The sequence below is a fragment of the Fusarium falciforme genome, chromosome 5 (assembly GCF_026873545.1).
Source record: "Fusarium falciforme chromosome 5, complete sequence".
Taxonomy (NCBI): domain Eukaryota; kingdom Fungi; phylum Ascomycota; class Sordariomycetes; order Hypocreales; family Nectriaceae; genus Fusarium; species Fusarium falciforme.
The window spans coordinates 359,854-374,224 of record NC_070548.1 but is presented as its reverse complement, the minus strand read 5'-3'; the positions used below and the strand labels follow the sequence as shown (position 1 = coordinate 374,224).

General features: G+C 49.1%; 5 protein-coding genes across 5 annotated transcripts; 1 reads left to right on the top strand and 4 right to left on the bottom strand.

Moving 5' to 3' along the window:
• Positions 1 to 4,330: 4,330 nt before the first annotated feature.
• NCS54_00635900 (Hypothetical protein) lies at positions 4,331 to 4,974 on the bottom strand (the record flags this gene model as incomplete). The annotated part of the gene is made up of 3 exons (XM_053151822.1): positions 4,331 to 4,605; positions 4,660 to 4,742; positions 4,796 to 4,974. The coding sequence occupies 3 exons, from the start codon at positions 4,972 to 4,974 to the stop codon at positions 4,331 to 4,333; spliced, it is 537 nt and encodes a 178-aa protein (XP_053007797.1).
• Positions 4,975 to 5,437: 463 nt separating this feature from the next.
• On the bottom strand, positions 5,438 to 6,960 carry NCS54_00635800 (Hypothetical protein; the record flags this gene model as incomplete). The annotated part of the gene is made up of 3 exons (XM_053151821.1): positions 5,438 to 5,448; positions 5,825 to 6,007; positions 6,057 to 6,960. The coding sequence occupies 3 exons, from the start codon at positions 6,958 to 6,960 to the stop codon at positions 5,438 to 5,440; spliced, it is 1,098 nt and encodes a 365-aa protein (XP_053007796.1).
• A 328-nt stretch (positions 6,961 to 7,288) lies between these two features.
• Positions 7,289 to 8,122, top strand: NCS54_00635700 (Hypothetical protein; the record flags this gene model as incomplete). The annotated part of the gene is made up of 2 exons (XM_053151820.1): positions 7,289 to 7,529; positions 7,584 to 8,122. The coding sequence occupies exons 1-2, from the start codon at positions 7,298 to 7,300 to the stop codon at positions 8,120 to 8,122; spliced, it is 771 nt and encodes a 256-aa protein (XP_053007795.1). The 5' UTR covers positions 7,289 to 7,297.
• A 226-nt stretch (positions 8,123 to 8,348) lies between these two features.
• NCS54_00635600 (Hypothetical protein) lies at positions 8,349 to 9,848 on the bottom strand (the record flags this gene model as incomplete). Its single annotated transcript, XM_053151819.1, has 1 exon — positions 8,349 to 9,848. One exon carries the CDS (start codon positions 9,846 to 9,848, stop codon positions 8,349 to 8,351), a length of 1,500 nt encoding a protein of 499 aa, XP_053007794.1.
• A 1,628-nt stretch (positions 9,849 to 11,476) lies between these two features.
• NCS54_00635500 (NACHT domain-containing protein) lies at positions 11,477 to 14,371 on the bottom strand (the record flags this gene model as incomplete). The annotated part of the gene is made up of 5 exons (XM_053151818.1): positions 11,477 to 11,507; positions 11,560 to 12,381; positions 12,430 to 12,683; positions 12,743 to 13,160; positions 13,350 to 14,371. The coding sequence occupies 5 exons, from the start codon at positions 14,369 to 14,371 to the stop codon at positions 11,477 to 11,479; spliced, it is 2,547 nt and encodes an 848-aa protein (XP_053007793.1).

Sequence of the window (14,371 nt, the reverse complement as noted above, 5' to 3'; positions counted from 1 at the left end):
GTGCTTGCATTATTTTGGTACGATGCCCACTCGACCGCGCTCGAACATGTCGACGTGCACGCATGAACAAGTCGCCTTCATTTGCTGCGGCCTCTGTTGTTCTAAACCCGGCCCTTGGCCTCCGGTGGCTCGAGGCTAACTTGATGTCGCCAGAGCGGCCACAATGACGGGATGCGAAGGATGGCACCAAAGGCTACTTTCTGGGTAGCTAATTGGCTACCCCCTCAGCTCAACGCTCCATGCTTGTGAGATAGGTAACCCCAAGGCTTCCTGCACACGCACCATTTCCAGTGGCACGAGATGTTCACGAAAATACCGCAGAGGTTGATGTCGCATTCCTCCTGCAGGTACGAGATTAAGGTTCAGTTGAGGGCATCGTTGAGGCTGAGAACAAGAAGAAAAAAATCATGGTACATATGATCTGGTAGGACCTCGCCAACGTGAAAATCCACCAGGCTCCATGTCGCGATCCCAGCCCGTTCAATCGCAAGACACCAAGCATCAGGCCACCAATACAGAATCACACATTTGCATTTTCCTATTACACTATCTATCCATAATTCCAATAGAACTTGACCGCGACCGCTCAAGGATCGTAACCTTCCATAGATACCTCATGGAATCGCAATCAATGGGCATGACCTTAGCCCATCCACCAGCGGACTCGCCCAATCGAGGCTACGCATCGTCAGACTTGAGCCATGCCCCTCGAACCTGCCGCAAGGGTCTCGGAAGGGAATGTCTGAAGACAGAGGATAAGGAGAGTTGCAAGCCAAGCCACGCCACCTCTGTGAGATCATGTCCAAAAGGTTCACAGTACCTCAATCTGATCGTCTGAGTAGAGATAGATGACGCCATTGTGTGCGGTAGTAGCGGGACGGTGGGCCGGGCGGCTGAGGCCGAGCCGCATGTTAGTTAGCAACGGACTCATTTGTCCGTTGTCCCATGAGTCCAATTCGCGGTGCTCATATCGGCGATCTCGCTCCGGTTTGGGGCAATGGAAACATTTGGGCTTGCCATCGTCACACTTGACACAGTCATGCTTCCGTCAGCAAGCATTGAATGATATTGTTGGTGGCTGCGGCCTGATGAGTTCCATGAGTGACTCCTCATCAACCTGTTGAGGTTCTCAAGCCTCGGGCCTGAGATGGTTTCATGGGCAGATGTCGTCTCCGGGTGCTACTAACGTCCATTTAGGCTACATGTGAATGACGCGATGTCGTAGTCTGCGTTTCGTATCGAGAACACGACCCTGACTTTGTCACACTTGCAAGCAATGGTCGCTTGTTGAAAGATTACCGAAAATATAGTGCTATGGGTCTTTCTTAGGTAGACTACGGGCTTGTTGGCGTAACTTACATCGACCCAGTAGAGTGATCGGCGAAGACGATCCAACTCGAGGCGTATATTCAGCCAAGTATGGGGGACTGTTCATCAGTTGGTTGGGAGGACGAAGGCGGAGGGATAACGTTGAAGCCGCTATCGGCTCGTTGTAATTCGCTGTGAACCACCCAACTGGATACATCTGGCAACAGGTACCTGCAGGCGCCACAGCCCTCCAGTTATACGTGAATGATCAGCAAGCGTACAGTATTGGACCTGTGGCTAGATCTTATCCCCGTTGTTATTGTTTCAATGTGGCGGCCTAGTCACAGTAGCAAAAAGTCGTATAATATCTACACAGAAAACGCAATTTCTAAAGATCTAGTGCTATGTAACACAAGAAAACCTCATGTTGTCCCCAACTACGTCTGCAGCTGGAAGCTTTACTCCAGTTGCATCAACCTTATCAACGATGATACCGACCTCACGGATGAAAATGGGAATGCCTCCTTTGCCGTTCAGCCCTATAATCGAGATACGAGGTTTTCAACAGTAGCCACGTGCGCTGTTACGCACTTGGCTTGCCGCGTTCTGAATCGCATCAGCCGTCTCAACGCGGTGTACGAGTTTGTGGCTGAACGTACTGAGATCCTGGTGAATGTTGAGCTGAGTACTTTCGCTAATATGCAGCCAGCTATCTGGATGGTGCTGCTGGTTGTATGAAAGCCGTAGTACGTAATCAGGACGTTCGCTTGGTTGTACCCGTATGAATTGAGTTCTACGCGGATCATGGAACCCGGCTAACAAATTCAAACCTTGGCCAACAATGTACACCAACACGAAGTCTGCCAGCAGCGCTTTGGTAGTTTTTGTGGACTTCCCATCTAGCTACCGATCCTCGCCTGGAGATGATCTTGCAATGGTACAAGTAGATAATGAAGTAACAACTTGTCTATATATAGGATGCCCCCCTCAGCATCCTACGAGCTTTTGTTCCCTATCCTACACTCAGGCCTTAAGTTGATTCTTACTACTTGTTCAGAGCCACAAACCAACTTTACATCACACATCTCAGCCTATTGATTTATCCTGCAAAATGAAGTTCTTCACTCTTCTTGCACCCTTTTTTTCCATGCCACTGGTTCTCGCTGTTCGTGGCGATTACTACCCGCCGCGCAAAACTGTCACGGTCACCAAACCAGGGGTCACAATCACCAAGTCAGCGGTCACCATCACGGTCACCAACCCAGCTGTCACGGTGACTAAGCCAAGGGTCATCATCACCAAGCCAGCGACCACCGTCACGGTCACCAAGCCAAGGGTCATCATCACCAAGCCAGCGACCACCGTCACGATCACCAAGCCAGCGACCACCGTCACGGTCACCAAGCCTGCTAAGCCAACCAAGTCACACTACAAGCCGCCCGGCCATGGTGGCTCTGGTCATGGTGGCTCTGGTCATGGTGGCTCTGGTCATGGTGGCTCTGGTCATGGTGGCTCCGGCCATGGTGGCTCCGGCCATGCTAGCTCCAAGGATGCTGCCTCCGAAAATGCTGCCTCCGAGAATGCTGCCCCCGAGAATGCTGCCTCCGATGATGCTGCCTCTGATGATGCTGCCTCCGACGACGAGTAAAGATGTATGTAACTCATGGACCGTTTCAACTCGTAGCAGAAGCTAACATATCAAGGATATTCGCACTTGAATAAGGTAACTGTCACGAGTCGGCATAAGTGTTCGTCCTAGCGGCACTGAAGTAACTCGGTTTCAGATGGTTCTCAATTGCCGGATTTCAAGATTGCTCTCTTTTTTTTCACTTCTCTAAACCTTGTTTACTCTATGGCTTAGTATGTTCTCTTCGGCATAGCTTAACAGGGTTACTTTATTATTGCCTTAGGTGAGGGCTTGGGCTAATAAATTGGAACTCTGATCGCTTGATAGTGGTCTTTTAAATTGCGTTTTTAGTATTTGTCAAATTATAGGTAGTCGCAGCTCATTCCCGGTCATCCAGCCGCCTCTGGATCAAAATCAAACCACAATGTTTTAATGAATAGTAGCATCTTAAAGTCTCCACGTGACAAGGGATTACTATTAATATAACCGCTAGAAGTATTAGCTTTTCTATATTTAATAGTTTCTGCTTTGTAAATCTTATAGGTATAGCTTTAGTAATTCTTATATTATATATAATTATTCTTAGTTAGTAAGGGAATAAAATTAATATAATTTATAAAAGGTATTAAGTAATTATTTAAGGCGCCTTTTATTATAATTATAATAATTATATATTTCCTAAGGGATAAACTAGCCATGCTAGGTTAATATTAGTAAAGAGTACTAGGCATAATCTAAGCAATAAAAGATATAAGTCATATCTAGTAATATACTCAAGGCATTAGGTATAACTAAGTTATATTAATAGCTAAGGTAGCTAGTATATATACAAGTATAAGTAAGCATATTTAATATACTTATATAGCTTCCTAGGGATTATACTAGATTATATAGGTTAGGTCGCGATCTTTATAATCCATTTCGGGGATTATAGCGGACTTATGGTTTCCTAGGGGTCATCTATCGTGATCTAGTGGTGATTAGTGGTGACTTATGGGTTATTCCTTTGTTACGTGTTCCTGGGGATTTCAGGTCGTGACAAAAGGGAGCTCGAGCGTGGTGCACGAAACACCAGCTGTGTCCTCTCTGGTGGTTGACACCAACGGTGCTTGGTCTATGGATATCGGGACATATGCCTTGGTTGGGTTAGCTGCCACGGCTGCAGCTTTCTTCCTGGCTTAAGAGCGATCACAGTGATGGCCGCCCGAGTGAGGCTCTGTACTGATAGTAAGCAGCTAGGATGGCGAAACTTCCCGATAAAGTCAAACTCTTGCATGCACTTTGCTGTTTAGTTATTTTTAAGTCTTATTAATAGGAGTGCTCGTTTTTAAGTTCAGTTAATCGCAATTTCCTTTACACGCCATATCCCCTTTCATCCGCCATAATACACATCCTTCATCTCTTGTTGAACAGACTGACATCCAGTGGCAACCTCTCACCCATCCAGATGGCCCTCTCCAAGTGATCTCGCTTCTCTGATGCCCTGCGATCGACACCCTCTTCTGGGACGACATTGGGGTGGATCAGCACCGACAAAGGTCCACGCCAGATGGCAAGCCATGAGACAAATGCGCCAAATTGTGCGGGAGTAAAGACGTTGACCTCGAACATGGCGATTGGGTGAGGTCCGATTGGTCGATCCCAGAAGCGATAGATTCGGAGTTCAGGAACTAGATCTTGTCAGCTCGGGGGTTACGGGATAGTGTTCTTAAACTTTTACTCACACTCTCTTCGGATGCGTTGCCACAACTCATTGGCATACTTAGACTGCTCCGGGTTGGTCTGAAGATAGTAGATGTGAAGATCGCTATCAATGGTGGTTAGTAACATCCACCAATCAGCGCTTTGCTTCCAACTTACAAGCCTCCTCGGATGCCCTGGTCGAGAGGAGCGATAAACTTGTCGTATGCCTCGCTGCGCTTCTCTGCCGGAGGATTCACATAACTCTTGCCATCCTCGGCCTTCTCTTCAGGCAAAGGTGGGGCATTTTCGTACCCAGTCAGAGGGGAAGGATAGGAGTAAACTGAAGCGTCACCCATGATGTAGTGTCGATGGTAGTTAATATATGAGGCTAGGACAAAGTTGCAGGGATTAGATGCAAGGATGGGCAAACCTGATGTTGAATGAAGGATCAGAGAGTGTGTCAGAGAGATATATATGATGTGAAATGCGGAGAAGACCGTGGTGTTGCGTGACCAGACTCACAAATTTGTCATCATGATTGGATGGAAGGAATTACTCAGCGTAAACATCCCACACGGAAAGCGGGACCTTATCAATCATTGTGGGTCTGCCGCGCGCGTATGAATTCTCTCGGGATCACGTTCCGGCACTCATTTTGCAGCGGAATTCTATGACGTCAGACGGTGTTCAGGCACCAGTGCTTAATCATGATTGGTCCGTCATTGGTCCAAATACGGAGCACCTACCCTGCACAGCAATATTCGACGCTCGGTTTCGATCTGAGTGAAACAAAAGAGTTCGGCAACACACTTGTTCTATCTAGTCGCTGTCTAAATCCAGTCAATGAGATTACCAACTGTCGGCCTTCGGGGAGAACTGAAAAAATCAAACGTACCTTCGTAGGAAGAAGGTTTTTGTCAAACGACGCCTTTTGAATGATTTTAGGGGAAAAGAGTTCAAATATCAGACATGCTAGGCATGACTTGTTGGATCGTATACAATTAATTAAGTGGTCCAAGTTCATTATATTTACTATTTGAGGACCCTTGTCCCGATAGAGAGCACACAGGCTGCTCGTTATGCAGAGTATGTTATGCACGCACCCTCTTCCAGTCATTACTCTCATCACTCCAGAGCGTACCAAGGTATAGAATTCTGGGCCTAGTTCTATCTATTTAGGCAAGCGTCCCCCTTTCAATCTATTACCTAAAGCGCTGGGCGGGTATGGCCGCTTTGTGAGAGCGGCAACACGCTTCTCATAGCCTTTGATCATTTGTTGAAACTGGGACTGATTCGCGCTATTCCATCCGCCACGATTCTGCTTCATCTCCTTCTTGAGGTCCCTGCTGAGATCATCGTACAGAATGACCAATCGTCGATGTAAGTCGTCTTGCTTGGGTATCAGTAAGGGGCAAAGTGCCGGGAGGCTAAGACTTACAGGGGTCAGTATCCGACCTGTCTAGGACAGACTCGACCTGCTGGAATCTCAAAACTAGCCCTGCTAAGGGTTGTGAGATGTTTTCGTCCGATGTCCTAGAACCGGAGTGCGATCGACGCAGAGATGTAAAGACGCCTCGTAGGAGTGACTGCCCTTTAGCCGTACCGTCCCCAGAGCTGCCGAGGGACTTTGTATGCTCTTGCAGAATATCGCTAATTGCTGCAAGAGTCTCTCGAGCGCCATCAGTAGAGGCGTCGGAAAACTGGGAGCCCATCGATGATGAGGACCCAGTTGCGCTCCGAGTTCCGCGGAGTTTGGGTCTCCTCCGCCTAGGTTTGCCAATGTGAAATTTCGATCTGCGACGAGAACCTTCGGGATCTGATTGATACTGGAATGTTTGAGCTGAGCTGTTTCTAGTCGTGTAGCCTGCATCTGCCACTGTCGTTGTCGCTGTCGTGACCACGGAGCTTATTGAAAAGCGGCTTGGATCGGTGAGGGAGGTTGGTATATAGGTAGAGGAGGGTGTCGCTTGCGAATCTGTGTTGGGGGGAGATGTTGGTGAAGATTTCTTTGAGGTGATATCGTCGTCGTCGCCTTCAAGCTCAACCTTTGCAGTCGTCGACTCGCCAGGCTCTACCTTGGGGGCCGTCGGCTTTTTCAACCGAAGACAGCATTTCAAATACACATATGCATCCTGCTTTTTGCGGCGCTCGTATGCTTTTTCGAATTCTTTGGCTGTTTGGGTATCTCGATCCACAACCAGGTTCTGGTCTGATGCTGCAAAGGGTGCAAATGCGTCTTCAACTTCTGATAATGTCGGGTTCAGCGAAACGCCAAGGATGACACATGGGTTCCAAGGGTCGTCGGGGTTAGACCACTCGCGTCTTGGCTTCTTGTCTGTCATTGTCAAAATGTTGGTGGTATACAGTCTGAAATTTCAGTCAACGGCAGGAACTAGAGATTTAATCACCATGTGTGAATGCGTGTGGTTCGCCCAAGGCAGTATTTGCGCACAGCAGGCAACCTGGCGCAATAGCTGAGCCACTGGGCTGTGCAAGTTATCAACTGTGATGGAAGACATGGTTGGTCGCCACCAATACTGCTAAGCGACTGGGACACAACCAATACCGAACCCCTGCAAGGCACCTTGAGGGGACTTTCGTCCCAAATATCTTTCCTGCTTCGCCCAGACATGGCCGGGTACATGTCGAGAAACTTGACTTTACGGCTACCTACCCAGGATGACCTCAACTACCTTTATCGAGGATGATGACGATTCAAACCTCGTCGCGTATGTTAACAGATCTCTCGAGGATGAAGAACAATTCCATTTTCTCCGCTTCGAGTTTCTGCAACGACTCAACATCACACGGCTGGGCGTCAATCTGGTGAGGCTGAAAAGTGATATTCAACGACAAGGCCATGCGACGTCCGATCAATCAGATCGTCTGACGACCACCTTGAGAGATTATAGTAAGAGAACTCAATCGACGTGGACTGTGAAAGATACTAACCGAAAATTAATAGCAACAGCAGTTCGCGACTATGAGTATCTCCGGAATCACCAAAGCCTTGACCAGGCCGAGACGACGCGGCGAAAGCTGCTACTTCAGAGATATTTCCAGTCACGAAGCGATTTCAATGACCCATTCCAGTCTCACTATTCGGCTTTCGACGAGAGACCTGACAAAGTTGATCCTCTACGATGGACCCTGATGAGATACCTCCCCTCCCGCCTCACATTTTCCCACCACGAAAAGCGCGAAAGAACGAAGGAATACCTCGACGGCGAGCCGCCAAAGTACGTTTCGGCATTTGTCGACAGACTTGTGCGCTTCACCATCGCCATCACTGGTGGACTCTTTGTTGTCGTGCCGATGATCATCATGAGCATTGATGAATCGCAAGTCAAGAGCTTGGTTACAGTGTCGGTGGCTGTTGTTGTCTTTGCACTCATCGTCTCCTTTGGCGTGCGGGTTTCGAATATTGAAACGTTGGTTTCCACTGCGACTTATTCTGCTGTATTAGTCGTGTTTGTGGGCACAAGCACAGGGTCTGGTGGGTAGTCGAGTAGGGGCTGGAAATTGGTGTTGAGACACCTTTAATCCCTAGATCAAGTTTTTGGTACAATCTGGCTAGAATTTGTATTATCCCTATCTTAACGTATTGGAATAAGCACCCGCCAAGTAGCCAAGTTGGCCTGGGCATGGCTACTACGGCTCTGTTCCCCATTCTTTTGCGAGCACCTCACGCCCCTTGAATCTTGCCATGATATTGCTGCATCAGCCTTCCTTAATACCAATCAATTTCCGGCCAGGGGTCCTCCCACAGTACTATGAAAATGATTTTAACTCCTCTCGCCTTTGCCAACTCCATCAGTCTATCAAACGCGTCAAGGACAAGATCTTTGGGCAACCTCTCGGGGATATTTATTTGACGGAGGTTAGGCAGCTTCCCATCTGGACTGCATTCTTGTACCAAGATCTCAAGGTCATTCATTTGGTCCTCAGTCTCCTGGACAGATCGCTTCCATAATGAGGTAAGACACAAGCCCTGTAGTCGTAGGTTCACTAGAGAACTCGGTAGACGACTAGGCGTGATATTGTAGTCGCCATAACCATCTTCCTTGTACAGGGAGCTGACATCGATTGACAAACTCTTAAGGCATTTGAGATACTGATAACAGTCGCGCAGATGGATGCCCCCAACTTCAGGGTCGACATCATGTCCGTGGTTATCGTCGTCGTCATTGGCATCATCGCTCCCATCATCCTCCATTTCTTCATCGTCACTGAAGAGAAGTGAACCTTGTGGTCGTTCGAAATCAATGACAAGTATCTCCAGCGACTTCTTGTGGTGTAGCATGACGTTTGCTAGCCCCCTGCAGCTCAACAAGGAATGGTCGCACACTGGGGCTGGCCTGTAAACCAGCAACTTGAGCTGTTGGCAGGTACTGACGATTCTGGACAAAGATTCTACTGAAACATCGACGTCGTCCAGAATGAGCTCCTCTATTGGTGAAGTGCCAACGGGGAAATCCACGATGTACTCGTCGCGAGGATCCACCGTAGGAACCCAGCCAAGAGTTGGGTCGTTATAGTCTCTCCCGGGGCCTTCAATCAGATCCCACATACCAAGCCTGCATCCAGCGAAGGATTTTACGTTGGGTAGGTGGAAAAAAGCCGCTGCGTATCGCCCATCAGTGCTAAACTCGATGTCCCAGTGACGGAAAACCACGGACCGCAGCTGAAGAAGCGGCAAGTCCGTGGACCCCGTCTTCTTCCACAATCGGACTACCTGGCTTGCTAATTGCAAGACCAGCAAGTCGTGGCGCTGATTGGTATAAAAGTATGGCACTGTGATGTCGAGACTGGAAAGCTTGGTCGTCCAGCATAACAAGAGCGTGCACAAGGCGTCTGAGTTGCCTTTGCGGATATGCTCTGCCCACTTGGTTGACTTGGCTAGAGCTGGCCACGCCTCCTCCACGGTTGCGGCGAGGGCCTCGAGGCTTTCGAGGGTAATGTCGCATCCGGTGTGGTCTTCTTCATGGTCACGGAAGGCAACGAGATTTTCGAATTTGAGCTCTTTGACGTGAGCTCTGAACTCAGGGTGGTGGAGGAGATATAGGAGTAGGCGTTCATGGGAATATGGCCAGCGCTGGACGAGTATGGGACTCGCGATCCTGCGGAGGCGCTTGTTGACCCGAGTGAGTTGATGAAGCGTGCGACCGTCAATGTTGCACAGCAACACATTCTCCAGGGTCTCGTCTGGGAGGTCTAGCAAACTGGCCATGGTCGATGTTGTGGTTTGCTTGTGCTGGGGATGGGGAGATTGAGGGATTGATGTTGAGCTGGCGGCGTGAATTTGAAACACGCAAGGGCCCCACCGGCGTAGGCAGCAGTTGGCTGGGCGTGTGTTGGACAACGCTGTAGTTGGTTGCAGGACCAACAACCGGGATGCATGCATGGGTCAAATAGGTGGAGTGCTGGTGTTTCTACGCTATATGGGCCAGCTCGCATGACAAGTCTTCCAAGAGTGATACGGTGTCCTGGATAGGTACTTCTTGTGGTAACCGGAAAACTGGAAAGGCTTTTGTTAACTCACCTAGGTAGGCTAAGACATAAGCCAGACTAGTACAAACTAAAGGACCTCTACAAACATACTAGTAGCAGTATCTCTAAATTCTCGTTTAGGGCTGCCAAGATCACTAATTATTACTTAAGCGATAAAGCCAGAGCTAATTCTTAAAAGAAAAGAAGAGACAAAAAAAAAAATACAGCTCGGTAACTACTTCTCGCTCACCTACCTGGGTAGGCAGTCAAGCTATTCTGATTCGCTTAGGTAGCCAGCGGTATTGTGTTGAGCATGACGAAGGAAGTCGGTCGCGTCCTGAGAAAACTCCATAAAAAAGACGCCAGAGAAGCAATGCATTGAAAAATGACGTTCCCCGGATGCAAATCTAACAGCGTAGTCATTTGCTGGGCGGTAGTGCAGAGGCAACCACAACAACCGACAACCGTCCAATGTAATCCAGTCGTGGTCATCACTACACCCATATCCAATCCAAGCGAAATTAGAACTTCCGGTTCCTTTGACAGGGTTGTGTGGCGTACTTGGCTCAATGGCGGCTTCGGCCAGGATAGCATCGATGTCAAGTATACCTTGGTCAGTCAAGACTGTTGAATCATTGAGGAATGAGACATGAAGCATATGCGATCCGCTCATGGATAGCAACGCCCTTCGTATGACCCCATCGTCTTGCGAGATGGATATTATCCGCAGTTTGCCGCCTCTTGACCCCAATGTCGCCCTTTGCCCGCTAGGCGATATTGAGAATCCCCCTTCGGCTAAACGGGCCCATGAGGGACTTGGGAGTTTAACATGGGTAAGCCGTGTCCCGTCTGTGACGTTGTAGTAGATCAAACTATAGTCATCTCCTAGAGACCATAACACTGCCAGTTTATCGTCAGAAAATTGCAGCGCAATGGGGCCTTTGTAATCGGCGCGTTCGAAGGTGTGTTCCAAAGACCATCGCAGTCTCATTGTCGTGGCGTTCCAGACGCAAATGTTTTGTGCTGTGATAGCTGCCACCCATCGTCCATGATTTTTCTCGTTATGAGAAACTGCCAGTCGACGGATTAAATCGGGCACCTTGATTTCATGGAGTAGCCTTTGGCCAGTCAAGTCCCAAGCAGAGAGTAGTGACGAAAAACTAGGCGACGAAGAACTCGCGGCAAGCATATGACCGTTAGATGAAAATGCCGCCAGATTGCCGCCGGACCAACGTTCCAAGGACTGGGCGTCCCAGAACCAAGGCATGTCGAACTCGCATAGCTGGGTACCTGTGGTTGCATCCAGTACCTGGATCTTCCTTTCAAGGGCCAAAGCCATCAAACGTCTGTTGTTAGAAATAAACACTTTCAAAACGGCAACACGGTCAAAGCAAGTTTGCTTAGACAATGGGGATGGAGTATCATAGACCCAGACTGTTTCGCCGGCGTACACCGCAAGCTGCTGATCGTCAAAAGACACAGCGATTGAAGAAATGCCAAACCCCGATGGTATTTGAAAATGTTGTAGCAATTCCTGGTTCTGCCTTCCGTATACGAAAACTTTTGAACCTGACACCGCGGCGATCCAGGAGGCATCATGTGAAGAGGCGATGTCCCAGATCAGGTCACCGAATCCGAGCCATTCTTGGCATTCCCCCCCGACGATATCCCAAGACCATACGCCGTTCTCGCAGCACATCATGATCTCGTAAGTGTTGGGGGTAAATATCATAGACCTGATGAACCCAATATCTTCATTGGGAGGGTTCCTGCGCTGCTCGCCCGTTCGGACATCCAGGATCACGTTACTCGCCGAGGTTTTGAACTTGTCCTCAGTGCGTTCTTTGTTATAGTTGGAGCCCGGCCCTGGATGAGATAACTGGGTCAGAAGACCGTACTTGTCCTCAAAGATTGCAACCAGGGCACCGTCTGAAGAGAATTCGATACCACATCGGTCGGGTTGATGGGAAATCTCGAAGCGCCACCTTTTACAGGTATTCTTTTCAACCCCCCAAAGCACTAACTCTTTGTCGAAGCACACTGCCAACCACTGGCTGTCGGGCGAAAACTTCATCCCCCTGACTTGGCGATTGTCAAGCTTTCTGCTCCATTTGATATTGTTTGACTCCAAGCTGCGAACCTGGAGACCAATATGGACTTGAACACGGGAAGATTGTTGACGGGTGGTCACACCAGCAAACAAATTCAGGTCTGGCGACGGTGTTATGAACTTCAACCAATCACAGCGAGCGCTCATGATCTCCATGCCGTCGCTGACATTCCATTTAGTCACTCGACTGATACTCGTCGTCACCACTGACTTGTTGTCTGGCGAAAATATCAGGTCGCAATCCCATCCAGAGGTGCTAAAGTATGGGTGCCATTGTGCGTCGACTCGAGGCTTCTTGGCCACAAACTTGGGGCTGCAGTGTTCAAAGTGGTGACGTATTAAGCTCTCTTCCGGACTGAATATTAGGCCAGACGCGTATATCTGGAGGGGATACCGTTCGATAATGGGCCTGAAGTAGAGGAAAAATCTCCGAGCGTCTTCAACAAGTGCTAATGCCTCGTCACCCTTTTCACACATTAGAATTACACAAAACCGGGCAAGTACATGAGCGGACGTAAACGTACGAGTGGTAGGTCCTTGAGAATTTGCAGAGTTTCCATCGCTGCCGGTGAGCTGTTGAGCAGGCTGAGTGCCTCCACCCAGAACAGGAACTTGTGGGCAATGAATTGATGGGCTTTGTTGTAGTTCGATATTTCTTGGGCGCGGATGGGCCGAGCATCACGTAGATGATGAGCCCAGAACTCGGAAGAGTAGGAGAGGCCAGGCAAAGGGTCGGGTTCAGGGCGGCAGCGGCGGGCTTCGTGGACCGAAACTCCAGGATAAACTTGGTCATACATATCCATTCTAAGGACGTCAAGGCTGTTGAGACAGGTGTCAAAAAGTCCGAGATGGTGTTGGGTGAGACCAGAGGGGAAAAGTATGTCCTGTTGCTTGGCCAAGAAATCTTTTGCCGACTGATGGACAAGGTAAATGACACCGCCCCTGGAAGTCAGAAAGCCGCCGCATTCCATGATTATATTTGGAACCATTGCTTCGCTTCTGGGTAGGTCCTTAATGATCGCCAGCTCCGAAAAGGTAATTGGACGATAAGCAGTGAAGACGAAGGAAAGAATCCCAACGTAGAGATTTGCACTGATTGAGTGCTTGGTTCTCTGCATCATTCTCTCGTACAGCTCGTTCAGGCCCTGGGGGGGTCGCTCAAGGAGGTCCTTCACTTCCCAATCGTTGCAGGTTTCAAGTTGTCGACAGACCAATGCCACCCACAGAAATGTGCCATGTGCATTCTCATACAGATAGCTTGACGTAGACCTCAATTCGTCGTCGTTGAGGTTGATCCTAGAACCCAGTCGGCCCATCCGGTGCTGGATGTACTCGCTGATAGCTTGACCAACCGATTGTGCGTTGAGCTCCAGAGACAGGACAACTTTTGTCTGAGCTTGTGTTAGGATCGTCTCTATCATACGGATGTTGCGACTGCTCACAAGCCATCTGACTTGATGCGACATGGTTGCAGTGATGACCTCGAGAAGAAACCTCATATCTGTCTCGCACTCATCCAGGGCGTCGACGATAAGAATAACGTTCTGGAGAGATTGATCCTGCAGTATCTCAAGAAAGATAGCTCTGATGGCGACACCCGAGTTCCAGTGTCCAGGATCTAGGGGTAATTTGCCGCGTACATGAGAGAGAAGATTGGGATGTTGGTCCACCAGGAGGTATACCAGGCCTCGCAGAACTGCTGTGGCATTGTTGAGGCCTGGGTTGGTTGCCTGACAGAAGAAGTAGGACAGTGACGTTTGACTCGTCGGATCTGTTCTGCGTGTCGGATCTTTCAATCTTGTAGAAGGTTTCAGTTCATTAATGATGCCTGAGAGCAGCATTGTCTTTCCCTTGCCAGGGTCGCCCCTGATCCAAAGGAGCGGCTGACCCTCGCTTGTCTCCCGCCAACGCTGAAACTCAGGATTTTGCAGGACCCATAGGTATGCTTCCTTCAACAGGTCGCCATTAGTCTGTTCGATACGACTCTTGTCCTGGCGAGGATCAGTTAAGGACAATGCCGCCAGGTATTTCTCGTCATCATCTTGGGAGTAGTTGTTTGTCGTGTTGTTGATTGTGGAGTTATTGCCGATTTGAATCCGCGCGGAGCCTGCTGCGGCCATGGATCCCACATGGTTGGAGTTGCTGTGTTCCAT